The sequence below is a fragment of the Trachinotus anak genome, unplaced genomic scaffold (genome assembly GCF_046630095.1).
Source record: "Trachinotus anak isolate AG129_WGS33_773 ecotype Australia unplaced genomic scaffold, CSIRO_AGI_Tana_v1 ptg000001l, whole genome shotgun sequence".
Taxonomy (NCBI): domain Eukaryota; kingdom Metazoa; phylum Chordata; class Actinopteri; order Carangiformes; family Carangidae; genus Trachinotus; species Trachinotus anak.
In genome coordinates, this window is record NW_027273852.1 from 12,329,546 (window position 1) to 12,352,147 (window position 22,602).

At 38.1% G+C, this 22,602-nt stretch overlaps 3 protein-coding genes across 4 annotated transcripts; 1 reads left to right on the forward strand and 2 right to left on the reverse strand.

The window, feature by feature from the left end:
* Positions 1 to 195: 195 nt before the first annotated feature.
* cd247l (CD247 antigen like) lies at positions 196 to 10,118 on the reverse strand. Its single transcript, XM_071477297.1, has 7 exons — positions 9,561 to 10,118; positions 5,606 to 5,700; positions 4,404 to 4,445; positions 4,202 to 4,225; positions 4,034 to 4,093; positions 3,913 to 3,942; positions 196 to 1,016 (listed from the first exon to the last, which is right to left on the reverse strand). The coding sequence occupies exons 1-7, from the start codon at positions 9,622 to 9,624 to the stop codon at positions 933 to 935; spliced, it is 399 nt and encodes a 132-aa protein (XP_071333398.1). The 5' UTR covers positions 9,625 to 10,118; the 3' UTR covers positions 196 to 932.
* A 1,948-nt stretch (positions 10,119 to 12,066) lies between these two features.
* Positions 12,067 to 17,231, forward strand: lamp1b (lysosomal associated membrane protein 1b). The gene is made up of 6 exons (XM_071477358.1): positions 12,067 to 12,441; positions 13,342 to 13,535; positions 13,629 to 13,757; positions 13,899 to 13,965; positions 14,966 to 15,133; positions 15,218 to 17,231. The coding sequence occupies exons 1-6, from the start codon at positions 12,381 to 12,383 to the stop codon at positions 15,355 to 15,357; spliced, it is 759 nt and encodes a 252-aa protein (XP_071333459.1). The 5' UTR covers positions 12,067 to 12,380; the 3' UTR covers positions 15,358 to 17,231.
* Positions 17,232 to 17,840: 609 nt separating this feature from the next.
* LOC139621089 (growth hormone-regulated TBC protein 1-A-like) lies at positions 17,841 to 22,468 on the reverse strand. Of its 2 annotated transcripts, none has more exons than XM_071477344.1 (8): positions 22,273 to 22,468; positions 21,616 to 21,761; positions 21,356 to 21,514; positions 21,085 to 21,209; positions 20,624 to 20,720; positions 19,402 to 19,574; positions 19,114 to 19,299; positions 17,841 to 18,325 (listed from the first exon to the last, which is right to left on the reverse strand). In XM_071477344.1, exons 1-8 carry the CDS (start codon positions 22,332 to 22,334, stop codon positions 18,224 to 18,226), a joined length of 1,050 nt encoding a protein of 349 aa, XP_071333445.1. In that variant the 5' UTR covers positions 22,335 to 22,468; the 3' UTR covers positions 17,841 to 18,223. The 2 variants fall into 2 exon arrangements, with proteins under 2 accessions (XP_071333445.1, XP_071333435.1); XM_071477334.1 differs by having other exon boundaries at positions 18,085 to 18,325; positions 21,616 to 21,764.
* Between the last annotated feature and the right edge of the window lie 134 nt (positions 22,469 to 22,602).

Here is a 22,602-nt window from a genome sequence, read left to right on the forward strand (position 1 = left end):
TCAGATCGAGTACTAACTGTAATGATCAGGTCAAAATTTCAATTTGTTCAGCACTTTCAAATACCTACAAAACTGACACTGCTATAAGCCTGTTGGGTTAAGTGATAATTAGAGGTAATACTTGACCTGAATCACCCCCATATAGCACTACATAAACACACACACAAAAAAAAAACATTTAAACACGCTATAATGTACTTGTAAGCAGATATTGGAGTTTATTTATACATTTGTCCTGAGGATGCTGGTGATTGTAATGGAAATACAGAAAAACTGTTGTAATAATATAGAATGTGTCTTAGTTGACAAATAATGGGCATTAATAAGCACTTGTCCTCATATGTGCTCACAACTGTATTTTAAGATGTTAAAAACAATCTAATAAATGTAAATTGTAGAATAGTAAAATGTTACCTAATTAGGAAATGTTAGCATACTGACAACAGCATTGTCATTGTCAAAATTAGTTGTTAGCATTTAGCTCAAAGCAGAGCCACTATCATGCTGTGGACTTTGGTTTTACACAAAATTTAAACTCAAAAATGTGTTTGATGTCTTTCTGTTTGCAGTAGAGAACTGTTTTCACTATTTATTAATTTGTCAGTGTTTGAACTTTTGGATTATAAAATATAAGAAAATAGTCAAACTCAGGGTGATGTCTTCAAATAACTTGTTTTATCCAACCAACAGTTCAAAACCCAAATAATACTAAAGTCACTATCACTCACACCAGAGAAAAGCAACAAATCATCACATTTTACAAATAAATTCACAGAATATTTGGCATTTTTGCCTGATGAACAATACAATTTAACATTTAATTATTAATCTTATCATAATATATGCTGATTAAAATCCCTGATTAATCAGCTAATAGTCTCAGCCGCAATGAACAATACTGTCTCCTGACCCTGGAGTTGCCCAGCAGGACCTCAGCGGGGAGACTGAGGTGGAGGTGGGGCGGGGGTGATCAACGATTCATAGGGATCTTTATCCTTCTCCTCAGGTTTGGCCGACTATAGGAGGCAGTAGGGTTAGGGGGAAGATTAGGGTTATAGATAGACAAGCATTTCTCTCTGCATGTTTTCACTCACATTGACCACAGTTCATCTTTTTACCTCCTCCACAGAAGTCGAAGAGGTAAGACAACCAGGTTCTGATGCACCTTGTCTTGTTATCAGTTCAATTATATATATATATATATATAAAATATATAATATAAAACACTTCAGATGACTTCATTTGTTTGTTTCTGCTTATTGGTTATAGTATGACACACTGTTTAATTAGCTAATGCTTTGTTTGTGAAATTTTGCCCTGACATCATGTGTTTGGTGTGGTCAAAATAAAAAGAAACATGTTTGTCTTAAAGTGGATATGAAACAGTCAATCAAATGAACATTATTCACTAAATGAATATCCACTCTACTCAACAATGATATAATAAGCATGACAAATGTAAACATATAAAAGAAGAAAGAAGCTCAGTTTTATGTTTTGTTTCAAGGGCGCCGCCATCTTGCTGTACTGTAACGTGTGACGTCACAGGGTTGGTTCTGTGCTCTATGGAACAGATGAGATCGGTGGAGACAGTGAGAGACAGAGATTGAAAGGAAGACAGGAGAGATACAGTTAAAGACAGATAGTGAAAGATAAAAACTGTGAAAGACAGAGACGTGGAGGATAGAGACATTGAAAGCTACAGACGTGGAAGATAGTGACAGTGAGAGACAGAGGTGAGGAGACAGACAGTGACAGCTAAAGATGGAGACTGACGAGCCGCAGGACACCAGAAGACCAAAGGAGGGCCACTATTGTATTGCTCCTGGCTGTAAAAACGACTTTTACAGGGCTAAAGCCAAGGACAAAACTGTCCATTTTCATAAACTGCGTTGAAACGGAGACCTGTCCTGCTGCGCTGGCTAGCGGCGCTGAAGAGAAAGAGCCCTCCGCCGGGCTCTGACTCCAGGGTTTGCAGTGCACATTTTTTGGAGGAAACTGAGGAGAAAACCTTTGAGTCGGGGAGGTTAGTTGATCGCCAGACCAACAGACTAAAACCCAAAGTAGCTCCGTCTGCCCACAGAAGTCACCAAAGACATCAGCTATGTCCACATCAAAACAATCAGTATCCTCCAATATGTCTCAGAAACGTACAGTAGCTGCTTGATATGAACAACACCACTGACTTCCATAAAAGTCATCATGAGTGTCTCATTGAACACATCTTTCACTCCAGACAACACCTACTGCTCCCGCTTCCATCCTCACACAGTTATGTCTGTGGACTAAAAATTTCCACAGCATCTGCCCAAAATTAAAAATAAACCACAGCTATTACAAACACCCGGAGCTGCACGTATTCACCTAAAACTCATGCTGCTCCAGACCAAACATCTGATTCCTCGGCCAGAGGTCACAGCTTTGACCCGACTCACATGACCCGACTGCAGAAAAGTCGCCACATGTGGCAAAAATTCAAAGATATATACGTGTATAGTGTGTCCACCAGGAACCAACATAAGGCACAGTAATTTACTTTTCGACCAATAAACTTTTTCTGAGTAATAACTGTGTCTCTAGGAAACCGCTGGAGACGGTACTGCACCTGTTTTTAGTTTTTAGCAGGTTCAGTGAAGCTTCACTGTCTTAGCAGACCAGGAACCAACCAACCCCGTGACGTAGGCAATCGCGTCATTCCAAAATGGTGACTGGCTAGCTAAATAGCTAGGTAGAAATTATGCAAATGAATTTAACATATCTGTGGTTTTAACAACTTTTGAATTTTTTTTTTTTTTTTGCCAAGGTGTTTTTTCTAGTTTCATTTCCCCTTTAACATCTTATCATCTCTTTTCCAGGATGTTCCTAATCCCACGAACAATATGCAAGTTGTTCAATGAGCGTTTTGAATTCTGAAAAAAAAACCAAAAAAAAAAAACCTTTAAACAGCACAGTGATGCTCATGTTTTTACAGGGTTTTGAAAAGGTGACCACATTGTGCTATTCCACTTGAAATAAGAGCATCACCGCTTAAATGCAGTGTAACCAAGTGACACATTTTGGAGTTGGTCCACTAACATTTAATTAGAGATGGGCTCTCTGCGCTCACAATATTTGATTTTGGAATATTAAATTCAAGTAAGAGCCCTGTATGTCTCTATACACCAGTAAAACCAACCCTGGCACTGTCATAACATCCACACAGCTGCAAGATTTGTGTCTACATAAGATCAGTACAGACCGACTTTCTGCTGTTCAACTTATGGGGAAACTAGTTCAAATAAAAAATTAAAATTGAGCCGCACAATATTTTAAAAATATTTATGAATATGACTGCAATTTAGTGACAAATATCCCTTTGATTTTTTACATAAGACATTTTGATATGTCATAGTAGGAAAAGCACAGATGTAAATGACACTGTCCTGGTATTGTTCATGCTGGCTCACTGTCACACTATCATGACTTACTGGGACACTAAAACAGAGCCTTCATTAATGTTATTAGTAACACATGTTTTTTCCTACTATGACAAGTTACAATGTGTGTTGTGTGAAAGGCCAATGGGAAAATGAGATCAAATTCAAATTATTTGAATTTAAGCATTGTTTATTTTATTTTTTTTAACAAAATGAACGGGCTGGAATAAAATACTGATTTTAATCCACGATTATATGGTTTATTATGGTTTTCTTACATTTATTTTGCTTAATATAAATGCGTTATGCCACCAGAATCAGCACTATATCCACATTTTCATGAATAGTAATAAAACATTCTCTCCATCATAACCAAAAACTGACTTTCTTTTCCCGTTTACTTTGACCATATCCCACAGCTTTGAAAAGTTAATTTAATTTGACAGTTATAATTGTAAGAACATGCTTCCTGTGTGAGTGAGTAAATCCCCCTTACCTCAGATTTCTTTTTCTTGCCAGCTTTTTTCTAGAGGTAAAATACAACACAGTGATTGACAGTTTAGGCGCCTAAACAAAACGACCTTTAAAAGTCTTTATCAACAGAGGAAGAGACTTACCTTTCTTTTTGATGGTTCAAGCGCTGCATAAGGATCAGTGTTCTCCGGTCTCTCAAGCTCCTAGAGAGGGAAATATGAAATAATGAATAAATACAGAACCGCACAGTACAGCAGCAGAGTTAAACATCATCTGGTGTGTGTGGTGGGAGGTGAGAGGGTCTTCCTCACCTGGTAAATGACGCCATTTTCTTCCTATTTATTCAGGAGAAATACACAAAAATGAACTGAAATAAGGCTGACGCACACATTCAAGCATGTTCACGTGTCCTCACGCACATATGCACTCATATCAGTTAATAACCAGTCAAGAAACATTTGTTATAAACAGCCAACTGTCAAAAATAAAGATACTGAGGAAAGGGAAACTTACAGACACTGCAGCAGCAGCAGTCACAGGTTGTACATGGGAAAACTACACAGAAACAAAGAAAAAACAATCTCACAGACACTTTTAAAATAAATACATTGAATAATTGACTCATGTCTTCAAATTAAGGCTGAAACTATTAGTCAGCTGACAGGAAATTAATCGAATATTTTGAAAACCTATTATGTCAAATACCACGGATTCCTTGGTTACAGCTTCTCTAACATTACTGCAGCTCAGTTACTTTTTCCTGTTTTATATCATTGTAAATTAAATAAATCTGGGTTTTTTGACCCCAGAGAAAATAATCCGAAGGCCCTCTTTTTGATTTTATTCATTTATTTTTTACTATTTTATGACTTTTCATGTGCAAACAACCAAATATAACAGTTAATGATTACTAGTTGCAGCCCTACATTTCATTCTTTATCTGATCAACAGCAAAAAGACTCTAAGGTATTTTGATATTGTAGAAACAAGTTCACATATGAGAAGCTCTAACACAAATGTTATTTTCATTTGTTGAATAACCTAAATGATAACTTTAGAGCTGCAGTGATTAGAAGAGCAATTACAAGGCAATTATGTTTATATTTTATGTCTATGATATATGATAATATTTTGAATCAATTAATTTTTATTATTATTATTTTTTTATTATACTTTCGGGCTTTTTAGGCTTTTATTTTTCTAGGAACAGTGAGAGAGAGACAGGAAAGTTGGGGAGAGAGAGGGGGAATGACATGCAGCAAAGGACCGCGGGTCGGATTCGAACCCTGAGCTGCTGCAGTTAGGACTAAGCCTTAAAGGTATGTGCGCTAATAGGTGAGCCACCAAGGCGCCCCCAGAATCAATTGATCATCTGAATTTAAATTTGAACCAAACATCTGATGCCTTTCTTCGTCATACATTTAGTAAATTGAATATGTGTGTGTTTTGATACTGTCGGCCACATAAGACATGAAATTTCAAGATGCCCACTTCATCTGTGGGAAATTATAGAGAACATTTTCAACCATTTATTGATTAATCAAGAAAATAATTGCATAGCCTGATAATGAAAATAGTTAGTGTCAGCCATTAACTCAGTTATTAAAACTGTTCTCAAATAAGTATCTATCAGTTATTAAAACAATGAGTCAGTTAATAATCTTTATCTGGGGTCTGATCACCCTGACGCCTTTTTTACCTGTGCAATAACTCACCCTCTCTCTGAAGAATAACGCTGTGGCAACAAGGCAGTAAACAATCAGGATCCCATCCAAGAAATAGCAGATAACCGGTTCAGCAAAAAACCCCTCTACAGAACAAATAAAAGAGAGAAATATTCAACTGCAGGCAGATGTCAGAGGTAACTGCATGCATTATACTATTATAATATAATACATATATAATATAATACATTCAAGGTAAAGTGATTCTCTTTTGTCAAAATGTACTTTTCCTTAACCTCATACATTTCATAGAGAAATGTTTGTTTTAGTCCACCACCATTACCTGACAGATGTATATACCAGTTGCTTCAGCTTGCAGATTCAGATTTAAAAAGATAATACGAGACTTTATTCATCCCCAGAAGGGAAATTCATGTTACCACAGCACAAGAGTGGTGAACAGAAGATGACCTAAACTTCTAAAAAAAAAAAAGTTTCATTTCTAAATGAATAAATAAAAAAATAAAAAATAAACAGGATTGTTAACAAAAGCTGTTAATGTTACATATGCATTACAATGCTTTGAACTACACTATATCCTAGAATTGTGCAAATATCTGTGTGAATATAAATGTGCACAATACCAGGGACCCTGAAACTGAAACAGCTTAACTGAATTCAACCATCATTAATATTCATTATTTAATATAATGTATAAAATGTATAAACTCTGCTAGTTGAGTGTTATTCCATAATTGATTCCTCCAATTCTCTCTCTTTTTTAAAGTGATTTTCTGGAGATGCAAATGCATCTGAAATATAAGTATTTTCTAACAGGGGATTATTCTTAACTCTAGTGTAGCAACCTGCTTTATTGTTACAGACACTGACGTCTATGACATTTTTAAACAAGTTGATTTAAATTAAAAAAACAAACCCTAAAAACAATAATGTCCTCAATGCAATACTTGATTTAAAAATATTTTAAGAAAATAAGATTTTTAGAATTAAATGATATAACATATACTGTATATATCATAATAAAACCCATTCAAGTTTTTTGAAGAGATATTTTTCTGCATACTTTTACTAGAAAGATTTTAAATGCAGGATTCCACCTGGACTGAAGTATTTTAATATAAGTATTAGTAACAAGTATTGTATGCTTTTAACTAAATGCACTGGGAAAATATCTTGTATCTTCACTGTTCTCAAAGTTTTGGGAAATTTCATTATTGATGTTTTACCTTATTTCTTTACAATAAATGTTTAAGTTTTGAATTTGCATTTTGATTGCATTTTCCAATCAAGTTCAATTACATAAAATAATAATTAAAAATATAAAGAATCTAATATTACATTATATTAAACTATATCAATGATTTGTGCAGATATATGTGTAAAAATGTAGGAGCAGGTCTCTAAGGTGGATGTACTGTTTATAAGATAAATATGGGAATAAATGTATAAGTCTGAATAATAGATACAGTATACTAAAAGTATATGAATATATATGCACCGTTATAGTATTTAAAAATGCAATACATATACTCACACAATATAATATTCATATTCAGTATGTATAATATTTCTAACACAATATAATGTAGTTGTAAGCAGACATAAGTGTTTATTAATGTATTCTTAATAACTATAACTCCTCCTCCTGAATGGAGATGCGCGTGCTTGTGCGTGTGCGTGTGCGTGTGTGTGTGTGTGTGTGTGTGTGACATGGCACTCATTTATTCATTTAGCACCATTGGATGGAAAATAGCAACATAGTGAGGCCCATGAGAGAATTGAGTAAGACCTCTGAAACAGGAAGCACGATATCTGCAGCTCAGTACATGATGTGTCTTCCTGTCAGTGCAATGGGCTGCTCTGAGGTTTTGGTGAGGCTCATTTATCTCACTGTGTGGCCGGAAAAAAAAAAACAAACTATGTTGTGAGAATGCAGCTGGTGGTTGCTGAGGCTAAATGTTGCTCTTAAAAACTTGATCTTTGCTTCAGCATGTAGCATTTCTTCTGATCTTGGTGGATTTAGAAAAGTGTGTACATACTGTTACTGAATTACTAAGAGGGTATAAAATGAACCGTCTTACTGGTCAAACCGGTTGCCATAGCAGCTGTTGAGCTAACCAGTTTTGTTCCGTCTTGTTTTTTCTTTCTTTCCTAGTTAACTTGGTTTTATGGGTTAGAGCATCGTTTGGCTGTAAAGCTTGCCTTTATGTGTCAAGGGAATAGTTTCTCGTTTTGGGAAACGGTTCTCTTATAAAGAATCAGACAAGCAGATTGCTCACAAATGCTCACATCCGTGCATGAAGCTACAACCAGCCGCCAGTTAGCCTAGCTTAGCACTAAGATGAGGGGGCTCTGTTTTTTTTATGGATTAAACAGATGAGATATAATGTGTTTGTTAGTGAGCTTAACAAGTGCTGGTTGTGGATTTTGTTTCACGTGCACAGATTCTCCGTCTTTAAAGCTAAGCTAAGCTAACCAATTGCTGGCTGTAGCTTCATATGTGTGTGACATGTAGTATCAATCTTCTCATCTCACCCTTGAAGTGGGTGTATTTCCCAAAATGCAAAACTATTCTTTGAACCTCTACACGCATGCTACGCAGCCAAACATCTTTACGCTTTTAATTTATTTTAAATTCTCCTGAAGTTTCCTAAGTTTCCAAAAATATCGGGCTGAATTTGGAGTAAATGTGCATAAAATTATGCAAAAACATAATTTTCATTTGATGAAACGGTGCAGCCATGAAAAAGCATTTGTATATTTCACGCATCCTATAGCTAAAATTAAGACGTTGTTTACTTGTTTGCATTGAATCATCAGTTAACACTCCCTTCAGTGTTACAGCTCACACTGCACATGTTTCCAAATCAATAGTTAGGGACTATCTCTATGTCAGTCACATGGACATAACGTTTATAACTATATATAATGTAATATGTCCATGACATCTACTGACAGTGTTTTCCTGCTGTGACAGTTTTGATGTTTTACTATCTTACATCACAATGTACTGCAGAAAACGAACTGCGGAGATTCACCTTTAGTGTTTTCAGATGCAGCGCAGTGTCTGGAGGGAAATTATTTATTTATGCATGCTTTCTTGTAATCCCTTCATCATGATGAATCTGAGTGAAATACATGACAGGACCTGAAAAGTGGTTTTCATTACTTTGAAAATACTTTTTCCACCACAGTCTCACTAACTACGACATAAAAGAGAAAGTCTGGGAGACATCAAATGAATGAACGAAAACTTTCTCACAACTTCTCGAGTCAAAACCAAAGAAAAGCAAGGAAATACATACATTTATACTGTGTTGACGACGCTTTGAATTATAGTCACATATTTTTTAGAAATAGAAATATAAATAGAAATAAAATAACCAAATTGCCTCTTCAGTGTGTAAAATTTGAGAGCAATAAACATTATGTGTATTATGTTTTGATTTAATTTTTGTGCCATCAATGGACAGCGAGCTTACTCATAATTCTCTATCAGTTCGTTTCCTGTGTTCCGTATATACACAACTATTTTTATATCGTTGAGTGGAAAATTGAAATGCTCTCTAATGTGTAATAATTTCCTGACCTTGAAACAGAACCACAAATAACTCTACTTTTTCCATATGATAATGTGTGCAGGAAATCTCATCTTATTTTGTTTTTGACTCTCATGTTCCTTTGCAATACAGAAATCAGAGGTGATCACAGATGTTTTCGTCTCTAAATATATTATTTCATCAAAAAGTGAGTGAACAAGTGATTTAAAGTCATTAAAAGGGTTGAATGCAGCAAATTCTCTTGACTGTCAGTTATTCAACCAGTGAAGGCCTGTGCTATGGAAAATGCCAAAGATTTCAGGGCGTAAATATGAAACACCAAAACACACAAAACATTAGAGTTTCACAAAATTAACTCAGAATCAGTCTCTTTACATTTGTTAACATAATTTTCAATTATGAAAATATGGATTTGTCTCACTTACCAATACAAGAAACAGGCACCACAAGCACGAACAGCATTAACACACCTGTCCTCAGCTTGTCCATGTCTCTATCTCTCTGTCTATGTGTGCAACTAGGTTTTCTTATTCTTTCTTTCTGTCCTTCTCTCTTGGCTGTTTTGTAGTTGCCTCAGTCAAACTCTCCCCTCACTCTGATCAGAGGAAGTGGCTGAACTGACTCTCTACCAGTGGACTACGACTTGGTTGTGTGAACTTCAAAGCGTCGTGCAGCCTTCACCACCCACAGAAAGTCTCACTGACTGTGTCGTGTTCAGCTGCTTTCCTCAAAACCTGACAAAATCTGTACGGGCTTATTTTAGCACCATGGATGAGATCCTAGCATTCAGTCTATAATCAATTAATATATGGCTCATAGCACATTATAACACAAAGGAATATAAGTAATCTATATTTAGGTGCATTTTCTTCCACTGAATTTAGGTGAAATTTCTTCCTCGATACCTTCGTCACTGACATATATGACATAAAGATGTGGCAAACAGACTAAACCACATGTTTTGACAGAGAGATAAAAAAACTGATAGTACAGGCTAGAGGGCATAAAATGTGCTTGATGGTTAACAGTTGATGAGAGAAATGTGAATTCTTCATCAAAAGGCTAAATAAAGATTGGTTTGACATTTTTAGCTGGCAACAGCCTTTTTAAGTAGGTAACTGCATGTTCAAAAGGGCAAAAGATAGGTTGGCCTCGTGATGCTTCAGCGTGTGCCTGTGTAAAGGAAGGGGTTACACACATGAGACCTCTGCATCTTTCCAGAGTGTTTTGTCTGGCTCTAGTTGCACAATCACACTGGTCTGCGACACTAGAGGAAACTATTGAACTACCAGGCAGATAACTGAGGCCAGGTTAAGTTGCACAAAGAGGAGACTTCGTTTTGACACTGGTGTGAAAAATGTTTCAGGACTTCTGAGGCCTGACCTTATGGACCTTCAATTAGACCCCGACATCCAAGCATCTGGACCCCACATGCAACTAACAGATAGATACAATTTTTAATTGACATAAATAATCCTGTATCTGGTATGTAAAATAATTATCTTCGAAGAAAATATAGCTGTTAGATTAATGTAGTGGATTAAAAACTCTAATATCTGTATCTGAAATGGAGTGGGGTGCACTGTGACATAGCTGGAAGTAAAGTACCTCAAAATTGTACTTTAATACAATACTTGAGTAAATGTGACTTAGTGACTTTCCACAATCCAAAAACACTCTCACTTATGCTTGGGAAGGATGTAAATTAAGTGCAAATTATACTTTCCGCATCCATATGGCTCCAGCTGGTGGATGGATGATGTGACATCAATTTTGTCATTTGCACATGTGTGCTAGGGCCCCTAGGGTCCCTCTGTGCACAGCCCAAAATATATTTATCCATAAATGTGGACCCTATGCATCACAAATGTGTGTTAACATTTCAGTGTATGCAGACACCCAATTTAGTGAAAGTCCACATCTGTTTTGGATTATAGCCCTGCTCTCAAGGCACAAGGGAGGCCTCACGCCTGGTTTTCCAAAGGCCCCCAAATAACTAAGTCCACTCCTGGAAGATGCCCACTTGATTCGACCAACTCAGACTGTTGAGGCCTTGCATTATCCTCAGCTGAACTTTTGCACTTATTTTTGCACAAAACAAGGACTGTGGACTTTGTTCCCTATGTCTTACAATGTAATCAGGTCTCCTCACAGCCAGTATGGACAGCGTATGATTACACCAACCAGCAACTTTAAACATACATAAGAGCAATAGTGGAAGAATAACTCAGACCCTTTACTAAAGTGAAAATACCAGTATCACAATGTAAAAATACTGTTTAATTTAAAGTACTTAATTAAGATTAAGTACAGATATACCATCAGCAACACTGTATTTAACGCATCAGCTGTAAAAATAATCCTTGAAAATTGTCCCCTGTGACTGCCACACAGTCATATATGACATAAGCAGACAGTTATTATTATTAGTGGGTGAAAGTAAATAAATACATTTACTCAAGTACAATACTTAAGCACAGTTTTAAATGTGAAATGTACTATTCACTCTACTACATTTAATTGATAAATTCAGTTACTTTGCAGAGTCAACGTAGAATACAATCAGCAACTAATATAATGTGTATATTGTAAGAGAGTCACTTATACTCAGGTAGAGAATCTGAGTATTTTCTGATTGCTTCTCATATTCTTTCTCATGTAAAATCTAAAAAGTAAGTAATACCTTCTGCTGTTAAAATGCAGTGGAGAAAAACAGTCCAATGTTTCCCACTGAACTGTGGTGCAGTAGAGGTATGAAGCAGCATAAAAGGGAAATACAAATACTTGTACTATTGTTTTGTACTGTATACTGCATTGTATGGTATATTACATCATGATATTTATCCTTAAACCCTTGTATGAAATGAAATAAACAGGCTGCTGTTAATCACGTGATTTTCTAGGTGTTTCTTAAGCCGTCTGTCACATGACCCTGATGTCAGTCTTTGCACTGGTGGCGCTGATTAAGTCTCAAGTCCGAGCAAAATTGACTCCACAGCTAGCTTATATGTGTAGGAAAAGCTGAACCGTGTACACAGAAACGCACCCGGGCTTTTGCCACCGAGGACAGCGCTTTGTCATCTCGGCAAATACGTGTCTTTTGTTTTCTGTCGCCGTTGTTTTGACGCTAACGTTAGCCTAGCCAGCTAGCACAGCAGCTCCTCGCCCAGCGAACCGTCTGCTGTTGTGCTGCCGTGATTTCGTCCCGACCAGCGGGGAAGTAGCCGGAGAGAGCCCGGAGAAACATGACGCAGATCGGCGGTGTCCAGTCGTTGAGCCTGGGAGTAACGTTACAGCTGATTTTAGGTGAGTATTGGTTATCTACGGTGATAAAGCCCGAAGGTCACAGATGACCTGGCTAGTCTCAAGACAGCGTTTAAACCGACTCAGCTAATGTAACTTTACACTGTGGCAGCCACCACTGTTGGGTAACATGTGGCACAATCACTGTCTTTACTTGTGTGGATTTGATGATGCTGAGCTCAGTCACTCATGAACAGCGATGATTAAGCTCCCTTTATGCAGGTTTCACACATCTGAAACTGTGCATTAAACCCTCTGTATTAAACCGGTCCAGATTTGACACGTCCAGGTACAATGGTTTCTGATCCAGAGCTGGTCTGCTGTGGTCTAGATTAGGAAAAGGGCAGGGAAACTGTGCCTTTTTGCGTTTTCACAATTAAGATGGTTTATACGAAACTGAAACTGTGGACAGGGTTTAAACTCTCTAAGTCAGATTTTGTAAGTCTACCCACAGTGGTTTCCAATCTACCATTTTTGTGTTGTCATAAATAAAAAGGGCTCTCAAATCTGAAACTGTGTAAAAAGGGTTCACAAATCTGAAACCCTAGCCCTATCTCAAGCTAAGTGAAGTGTTTCTCGATCTAGACCTGGTTTGTGTCAAGCTTTGTCAAGCTTGGGGGTGGTTTTACAAGATGAGCAATTTAAAGTAAACATGTTAACTAGGGTATTAGGACAGGAAAGCGAGTAATCGCTAAAATAATCGACTCATTATTTTCCAGTCAAAATAACTGTTCAGCCCTACACTTCTTATTCCACTACATTTATCTGACAGCTTACTAGTATAGCCTGACTGATACTTGAGTATTGACAGAGGGCATCTTTCTGCCTTATTAATACTTTTTCTGTTGATAGATTGAATAACATTTACGTAGCACCTGACTCATGACTGAATACCTTTTGTAGCTGCTGCCCTGCACCAGGGTTTTGCTACTGTTGCCCCACCCACAACTGCCCCAACCAGTGCTCCGCCGCACAAAGACCCCGGCAGACCTGAAAGAGGAAACTATGTGGTCACCAACAGCACTGGTACTGCCTGTTTGCTGGCATCCATGGGCCTCCAGCTCAACATCACCTACAGCTCTTTGTCCCAGAATAAGGTACACTCAACCATTGTCCGAATCCTTTGGGAGCTACAAATAAAGCCACATTCACAGGTTTTAAAGGCTAAATGTTGCATTGTTTATGTACAGACTGTGCAGGATGTTGTGAACCTTCAGCCCAATATGACGAAGAGCTCTGGATCATGTGACTCAGACAGCGCCTCCCTGCGGCTCACAACGGATGCAGAGAAAACCAACCTTACCTTATTCTTCACCCTGGTAGGTTACTGCATCTGTGTTCACTGCTTTGTACATCACCACGCTGTTATTTTCATCTCATACTTCCTGAAACAGCCACTAGATGGCAGCTAGAGCTTGTGGAAAACTGTCTTGACTGCAGTCACTGACTTATCTCTCCAGAATACTACCTCCAGTAAGTACCACTTGAGTGAAGTGATTCTGTCAGCAGCCTGGCCAGACATGAAGGGTGAGTGCACTTTACCTTCCAGTGTTCATGCAATCTACCATGTATCAGATTAATAAGCATGTGTCCAATCTATTCTTTGACCTTAATATGGTGTTAATTTGTTTGTAATGTAATTGGGGAAGTGAATGAATGAAAGTTAGCACTGCAGCTGTGACTTGAACTAATAGAATTTTACAGAATTTTAAACGTGCAGGTAAACGTATACGTACAGGTCTGTTATTTCATAATAATTTCTTGAAAATTTCCTAGAAGGATTTACTTTAGTTAATTCATTTGGTTGTGTTGCGTTTATTGTTGACGTCCAGATTAATTTACACAAGAGAAACTCCTCCATTTTAGACACAAAGGTTCCTATAAAACTGGGGAGTCGTTATTCCATGTTGCACTTTTCTATTCCACTAGGCCATGGGGATGCATTGTGTATGCTGTTTGTATTTTCTTACATATTTCACATTCATAATGCAATTTAATAATTCTTGTTGCAGATGAGGCACACTCAAATCTAACACACCACAAAAGGATGAAATGGATATGATTGTTTGATTGTAAACGATGCCCACAGGGGATTCACAAAGACAATTAAATGTTTTTCCTCCATTTGTTACTTTCTACCGACTTAAGTCACAAATTAACTGAAAAACCCGTTGATCTGTAACTCTGGTGCTCTGACTCCTCTCTCCATCAGCAGTCTCTACGTCTTGCAGCAGTTGGCCCGTACTGTCTTTCAGACTTTTTCACAATTTTAGGCATCTTGATCAACTATGCCTTTCAACAGCTCAGTAGCTAGAGTACCTTAGTACTACTCAACTGTAGCATTGCTGCAGTTCACATCGGAAGTGGCACTTTTGAAATAGTTTCTATTCTGTTATTGCTGACATATTGCAACAATTTCCCAGTTTGGGATCATTAAAATACTTTGATTGATTGATATTGCTTAACATTTGCTTGGCTACCTCAGGCTCTCCCATCTTTTCACTCCCCGTTCTGTCCTCTGCCATAGACGCCGTCTCAGCCCACAACAGCAGTCTGGACTACCTGCGGGGCACCCTGGGGTACTCGTACATGTGCCGAGAGGAGCAAACCCTGAAGGTGACCCAGAATTTGTCCATCAACACCTTCCAGGTGCAGGTGCAGCCCTTTGGAGTGACCGGAAATCAGTTTGGAGCAGGTAAACACTTGACTTTGTTAAGGTCAAATGTGAGAAAATGAATCTAGTGCTTTATTTACTTCTTCACTTGTCACACTCTCTTAGCTGAGGAATGCCAGTTGGATGAAGATGACATGTTGATCCCCATCATAGTTGGAGCAGCTTTAGCGGGTCTTGTCCTGATTGTGCTCTTGGCCTACCTCATTGGCAGGAAGAGGAGCCACGCTGGCTACCAAACCATCTGAGGTGGCTCTTCACTCTCATGTCCCCCCCGGGGCCAGAGCGCGACACCCATGATATTAACCACTGTTTTACGAGACTTAACACTCTACCTTGTGCCCCTCTATCCCTCCATCCTTCATCTGTCTCTGTGCTGTTCTTTACCCTTACTATAACACTAGTCATTATCACTTTGTGAGGTTGATCTGCGCTTTCTGAACTGACCCACTCTTTCATTGTTTGAAGATTATGGCGAAAGGAGGAAAAACTCTTTACAGGTACCATATAAAACAGGGGATGTTGATCAGAGGGTCCATGAGAGTCCTCAACTTGTATTGTACTATTTATGATTTCTGTGAAAGGAATTTTGAGGGATTGTGGGGTTTGAGGGAATTGCTACTGTAGCTTTTCTTATCTGTTCTTGGGGGACCATTTTTAGTGGTCTTGTCCTAAATAAGGTTTGTTATTATAAAGGGAATATTTCTGGCTGTTTAACTTAATCTACTTGAGACAGTAAAGATCTGACATTTTTATTGCAACTCTACATTTAGACTGAGACTGAGACGGAGACTGCTTAGTTTTTGCTTTACATGTAGGAATTCATTTTGTCCGGATTGGTGATGAGATGCCAGTCTTTCCTTGTTAGAAGAACTTAACACATTTCGTATAGAGACTGTAGATGCAGCTGTCAGCTTTGTAAGATTGGGGGCATTTTTAGCTTTTTTTTTTTTTTTTTTTTTTCCCCACATAAAGTTCAGCGTTATGGGAAATATGGTCATTTGCTTTCTTGCCAATAATTAGATGGGAAGATCATTATCACTTTTATGTCGGGTAAATATCATGTTACAGCAAGAAGATGGTTAGCTTGGTTTAGTAGAAAGAGTTACAAAGACTGTACAAAAACTGAGGAGTAAAATAGACAAGTTGTGGTTGTCAATTCAAATGAGACTACTTTGTGGCTTGGAGCTGCAACTTCTGGTGGAAACTCCAAGAAGTGAACATAATCATAATCCACTGCAAAACCTCAACTTAACAGCTTTACTTGTTGGTTTTTGTGCAGATCACACAAGATATAACATTGTTATTGTGAGCTTTACAGAATAGGCGGATTTTGTTACATTTGGACAGAGCCAGTTTGCTTTCTCTCCCTGCTTTCAGTTTTCATGCTAAGCTAAACTAACCATCTTTTGGCTGCAGCTTCATATTCACTGTACAGACATAAATGGCATGGATCGTCTCATTTAACTCTTAGGTCAAAATCAAATAAGTGTATGTCCCAAAGTGATAATATACTGTATTTTGGATTCTGCTGTTACAAGGATTTGCTTAAACAATCTATTAGAAGTACTGTTGGCATATTGCATGAAGAAGCTCAGGACACACACCACTGTAAGAACCTAAAAATGTCGCTTTGGTAAAGTCTACTGGGTGGTTTTGTTTGTTTGTTTGTTTGTTTGTTTGTTTGTTTGTTTTTTTCCTGAATTTGGGCCCACTTGGGATTTTGGATGCTGAAGGGAAAGAAGTTGCACTAAAGTCCTGAGAAACAGCCCCATGTAATGATTTAAAATGGCCAAAATGCTCTGGTCTGGCTCATCAGTGCCTTCCCAGCTGTAACATGGATGGGATTTAAGTAAAGCCAATATTCACAGAGGTACTTGCTCACTCACTGACACTGTGTGCTGCCATGTATGGGACAATTTCATTGTGTCTCACTTAGCCTACATGTACTGTTATTACCATTAATATGCATTGATGTAATAGGAGAAAGTACAGTTATTTATGTTTTTTATGTTTGTCTTTTCTCCCAGATCTAAAGATCCATGTAGTGATTTAATAAGGTTTTAATGGTTTTGTTTGAACTGTTTTCTAAAGGAGAGGTCAATAAAAGAGAACGAACAAGGCTGTTTGACTTTTTGTTTTGCCTTTATACAGTTAATCAGCTGTCAAACCTGTTTCTGGTTTGCCTACCATAGGGTATCTGCCTTTAAGTGTTGGGTGGGTTTGACAAACATGATGGTTGACTGTTACAATATTCCTATAGGGCTTTTGCCTGAAGCATGTTCCCTAAATTATCAGAAAAAAAAAAACAGGAAAAGGTCTGTTTACATCAGTTCATATTTCTGATTTGCACTGGTGGGGCTAGAGGTGTTTCCTCCTGCTGCCCTCCACCAAAGTCACTCAGGTAGTTGGCTTGTTAGTGTCATGGATGGATGACAGACTCACTTACTGGGTACAGGCCTGGGGCACTTGAACCAGAGCCTCTGTACGTGTTTGCTATTGATAATATACTAAAAACAGACACAAAACACTGATGTGGCCATGTTGTTTGAAGTGGTTCTGTGTCTTAGGTATGAGGGTGGGGGTCCTTTTACATGTTTGTGTCCAGGGGCCCATTGTATTATAATCTGCCCATGGCTGTAGGTTGGTTAGAGTTACAAATAACAGCTATTTCTTTAAATTTGAGTCTGAGTCTTTTAGGTTTTAGAGAGCAAAGGAATTAAAGTACCTGAACAGATCTTAACAAGCCCTTTGTATTTTAAACCAACATCTTAATTTTCTGTGACTGAGACATTATTTACACATTTCAGTGGGTTTTTATGCTCATCAATAGAATTTACACTCTCACAACTGTTATTCTCCACAGTAACAAAGCAAACATCAGATTTAAATACTTTACACAAAGCGTCAGGCATGATAATCTTGAAATATCTATAGCAGCAAAAATATTCAGAGGCCATCAGTAAAAGACAAGGTTCAAAAATCCGTTGAGAAGCTTCAGCACATCCTTCATATACCCAGTCTAGATTAGAAGTTAATATATCTAAAGCCACCATTTAGTAATGGTATAAAGTTCCTAATAGCAAATGGGGAAGACTGGTGGGTCCTAAACTCTTATGGCTTCCTAGATTCTTCCTCCAGGATTTGTTGACTGCATTTCTCTCTCAGTTTATCAATAGTTGCCATAGAGAGACTCCCAGGCACTGTGAAGATTTTCTGTAGAAAGATCATTTGAGAGAAAAATGGATAAAGGTTGAAGATGATTCTTTTACAGAAGTAAGGACATACAAACTGTGTTTACGTGGCGCCTTTAATTTCCCCAAATAACTCACACAATCACTAGGACTTCATATAAACAACTGGAATAAACTAACATTTGTCATTAGCTTTTCTGAGCAGTATTTTTGGAATATATATTTTCCTCTGCACAAAGGTCATCTTTTGTTTTTGTTATTTAGGAGTAGTTAGTCAATTTATTGATTAGTCCATCAACAGAAAATAATCTGCAACAGGTTGCGTTTATCGTTTAACCACTGAATTTATTTTTCAAGAACAAATACCAGAAACTTGTTGATTCCAGCCTCTCAATTGTGAAAATTCCTTGGTGTTCTTTGTCTGATGTGATAGTAAATTGAATATCTTTGGATTCATAACAATTATGTGGACAACAGACATTTTGAAGACATTTTGGGATTCAGAAACTTGTGACAGTATCTTCTGACATTTATGCACAAAATGATCAATCATCAAATATTCACCAGACTAGTCAATCATAAAATAAGTTATTAGCTGCGGCCCTATAGAACTTCATGTGGGCCAGTTTTTTTGCAAAGTTGGTCAGTAGTGGAAAGCTGAAGTTGTTCTTAAATGTTGAGCAAGCAAACAAAGAAATCCATCATTTCAAGGGGAATAGTTAGTTGGATAGATTTTGTTTGAAAGGAAAGACATTGGTCCAATTTAACAACAACCTCATAAGCTTCTCTGACTTTCTTTGGTCATCTCACCTGCATAAAGGTGTGGCAATCCATAGTGAAAGCTCCACAGGTGATCTGCTTGTAGCACTCGCACACATCAGGCAAAGAGCGAGCTCTTAAGATCTCCGGCTGATGGTGAATGATGAGCGTCAGAGCAACACGGAAAAGAACCTTGGAGCCTTCGTAGAAAAGACAATCCCAGATCCGCAGAACTGTCTGCAAGAACAAGAAACAAGGAGGATGCATATAAACTGATGTGCTTGAACATCACTTTGAAATCCTCATTTGTCTTTACCATTAAACCCCACTTTTCCTCACCTCAATTGGGAGTATGTCAATGTAGAGGCAGATAAACCAGCGTGACACAACCAGGGTCCATATGCCAGGATACTGAGCCATGAGTTGTCCTACTGCAGGGGCTTTAGCCTTCACCAGCTCTCCAAGAACCTCCTGGTCAGTCTTCAGCCCCAACATGGCCTGGCTGAAGTAGTCTACAATACACCATGTTTAGATGAGCTCACATTATTTGCAGCAGTGACACTTGTTGGTCGGCTATTCAAACACATCTCTTCGATCAGATCTAGATGTTTCAGATCTTAAATCTATGCAAGAACGTTTCACCTGGAGTGCCACAAGGCTCAAACCTGGGTCCACTAGTATTCAGCCATTAATATTACAACTAGTGACCATCATGGCCAAGCACTATTAATGATCATTATTATACTATACAGTCATTATTAGAAATATTTTACTGCCTTAATTGCCTAACATAGACAGTTGTTGGTACATATATCTGGATATTTTCACTGATATTACTTGAAATAAAGAAGACAATATGCAGACCTTTGTTGCAGGGAGGGTTAACTGCTGTGCTGTATTGCTCTCAGGTCTGTCCCACAAAGATAAAGTTGTTGAAAATGTAATACTTATTTGCACCTGTTCTGTACACAGCTCCGTACTTCTCCCAAATAATTTCAAGCAATCCAGTTAATGTCAGAATAGATTATAAGAGCTATAAAGCTAAAATGTACCTATACTGAACCTGTTTTCACACACTTTATGCTGCTATATTATGTCCTACGAAGAGTACACAGTGAGACTTTATTGCGTATTATTAGAGACTGCTACATTAACTGACTATATTAAGGATTTTTAGTTCTTCTTTGCTTTTAAATATCCAGTTGTTTGTTTTAATGCTTTATTTCCCTGTTTCTTTGACTTTTTTTTCCTCTGGTACACATTCAATTAAACTAAAGCACCAGACCCTTTACATCCTTGGTTCACCCACACAGGTGTTCTCACTTATGTTGCTCGATTAAAGCTTTTCTCAGGACTTTATTGGTGCGTGCAGGCTGAGCTCGACTTGGCATTGGCAGCTGTGAGGGTGGGACAACTCACACCTTTACCATTTGTATAGATACAGTACACTGACCATGCCCACCTTCAACCTGAGCAGACCTTTGTGTCAGTGAAAACACCTGTGGAGGCGTGCAGAGACGTTAACTGTGTGTGTGAGGATTTAAAAAAAAAAACACTCAACCTGGGAGTATTCTGCCCAATAATGCATCCATGAGCCAGAAGGATTTCTCTTCATCATTGGTGATGATGATGAGGTAGCCTGCAATGAAGTTCATGCCCTGGAATAAACACAGACACACATAATGGAGCTGTGTGTAAGCCTGTAGGTCACTGATTTTACAGACAAAAAACACACATTCAGCAAATGGATTTGTTTTTAGAGAATTTATGTTGGTGATCACAACAGTACGAACATGTGTCCAGGTTGTCAAATGATGTGTTGTGACACTGTGATGACATACTCGAATGACAGTTACTTGTTTGTATACCTGTCAGTTATATCAGTAACCACAATTACATTTGAAGGATATGCTACACATGAGTTTGAGTGAATAAGGAAGTAACCAGTACTGTTCATTAGGTAAACAGTCGTTATTTTATGAGACAGGAGAGTCAACTTGTCTGTGACAGTGTTTGTCTTACCTGACAGTACCCTACTGCCTTATTATGGTATCCATAGGCCAGCAGCACATTGAACAGAGCCCTCTGCAGACTTGGCTCAGCTTTGCTCTGGAAGAGGACGTTGTCAGGAAAAGTCCTGTGCATATCTGCCAAAGAAAGAGAATTTCACTAGATTCATTATATTTACTAATTTAGTTTGACTAAAGTATTAATAGAAGTTGAGTTATGCATGTTTTTTTGATGAGAGGAGAAAATGGATAATAGGAAGGGTGGAAAGACGGTTTTGTCTTACCTGTATGAATGGTTTCCTTCAGCTTGGTGTCATGCTCCATGGCCAGCAGGGACTGGTAATAACCTGGGTTACTCTCCAGTCGTTCCTGGGCACCACTTGCTGCCATCCAGATCTGGGCACGGTGCTCATTAGGCACACCTTTACGCACATACCGCTTCACTTCCAAAACAGATTTTATTATAACACCGCACAACCACAAAGAACCAGAAGGCACCAGAACAAAACAGCGATGTGTGTGTTTGAATGTGTGTGTCTTTTACCTGTTAAATTCTTCTCTATATGAGGTTTCTCTTGAAGGAGCTTGGACCATCTGATGGATCTTCTGTTGAGGACAGCTACGTACTCATTCATCATCTCCTTGTAGGATTCAAAATCATGATGCCTCTTGAAGCCATAGGGGTCAATCCTGCTGGGGCAAATCCATACAGTCCAGTACCGCACACAAATGAATGCACAAAGCTGATAAATACTGTGAAGAAAGAACTGACAGCAGGGTCACTTTCCTTCCCACCCTTCATTCTCTTTTCTATCCCCTGATGACAGACACTACAACAACCTCCACTGGGTAGGGTTTCTGTAACGGGGAGATCAAATGCCCTTGCTGGATGATAGGTGAGTTTTAAATTACTTTCAAGTGGGTTTAGGAGCAAGGAGCAAAATTCAAGCTCAAAAATAACCAAGAAAAGTTCACGTTTTTTCCACAAAATGACACTAAGCTTTGATATTTCTGATAAGTCTTGTAGCAACTTTACAAGTTTGTTAAGTAAAAAAAAACAAAGTAAAAATACAGTGAGTTGATACGGAAATAAAGTGATGTAAACAACTGGTAGCCAAGAAGGAAGCAACAGAAATATATGAGCACCTATTAACCATCTAAAAACTGAAAAAGAAAAAACGTCACATCACATGATTCTTACCTTTCACTGTCATTATTACATGTTAGAGGCTGAGCAGCATTTCCTTTCATTTTGCTCTCCATTGTTTGTCTCGTTTTGCAGGAACAATAATCCACCAAGATTACAAACAAGCAGCACCATGGAGGTTATTTCATTTCTATTACTTGGAAAAGCAGTGGCTGCTGTCAAGGTACATAACAAAGCGATCTGAGTTTGAAATGTCTCACCTTACAGCGCTCACTAAGAGGAGGGGCCAGTTTAACAAACACCCTGGTGCGTGCTTTGTTTGCATGCAAAACAATTGGAGGAAGAGAAACAGCAATGTTTGCTCTTATGTCCTCTTGCGTATCA

Coding starts and splice junctions, on each gene's coding strand:
- cd247l (XM_071477297.1), bottom strand. CDS start 9,624: ATGGACAAGCTGAGGACAGGTGTGTTAATGCTGTTCGTGCTTGTGGTG. Junction 5,701..9,560: donor GGTGCCTGTTTCTTGTATTG/GTAAGTGAGACA, acceptor TTTGTTCTGTAG/AGGGGTTTTTTGCTGAACCG. Junction 3,943..4,033: donor TTGAACCATCAAAAAGAAAG/GTAAGTCTCTTC, acceptor TTTTACCTCTAG/AAAAAAGCTGGCAAGAAAAA.
- lamp1b (XM_071477358.1), top strand. CDS start 12,381: ATGACGCAGATCGGCGGTGTCCAGTCGTTGAGCCTGGGAGTAACGTTA. Junction 13,536..13,628: donor GCTCTTTGTCCCAGAATAAG/GTACACTCAACC, acceptor GTTTATGTACAG/ACTGTGCAGGATGTTGTGAA. Junction 15,134..15,217: donor CGGAAATCAGTTTGGAGCAG/GTAAACACTTGA, acceptor ACACTCTCTTAG/CTGAGGAATGCCAGTTGGAT.
- LOC139621089 (XM_071477334.1), bottom strand. CDS start 22,334: ATGGAGAGCAAAATGAAAGGAAATGCTGCTCAGCCTCTAACATGTAAT. Junction 19,575..20,623: donor ATTGGGCAGAATACTCCCAG/GTTGAGTGTTTT, acceptor GGTGTATTGTAG/ACTACTTCAGCCAGGCCATG. Junction 19,300..19,401: donor TTGACATACTCCCAATTGAG/GTGAGGAAAAGT, acceptor TTGTTCTTGCAG/ACAGTTCTGCGGATCTGGGA.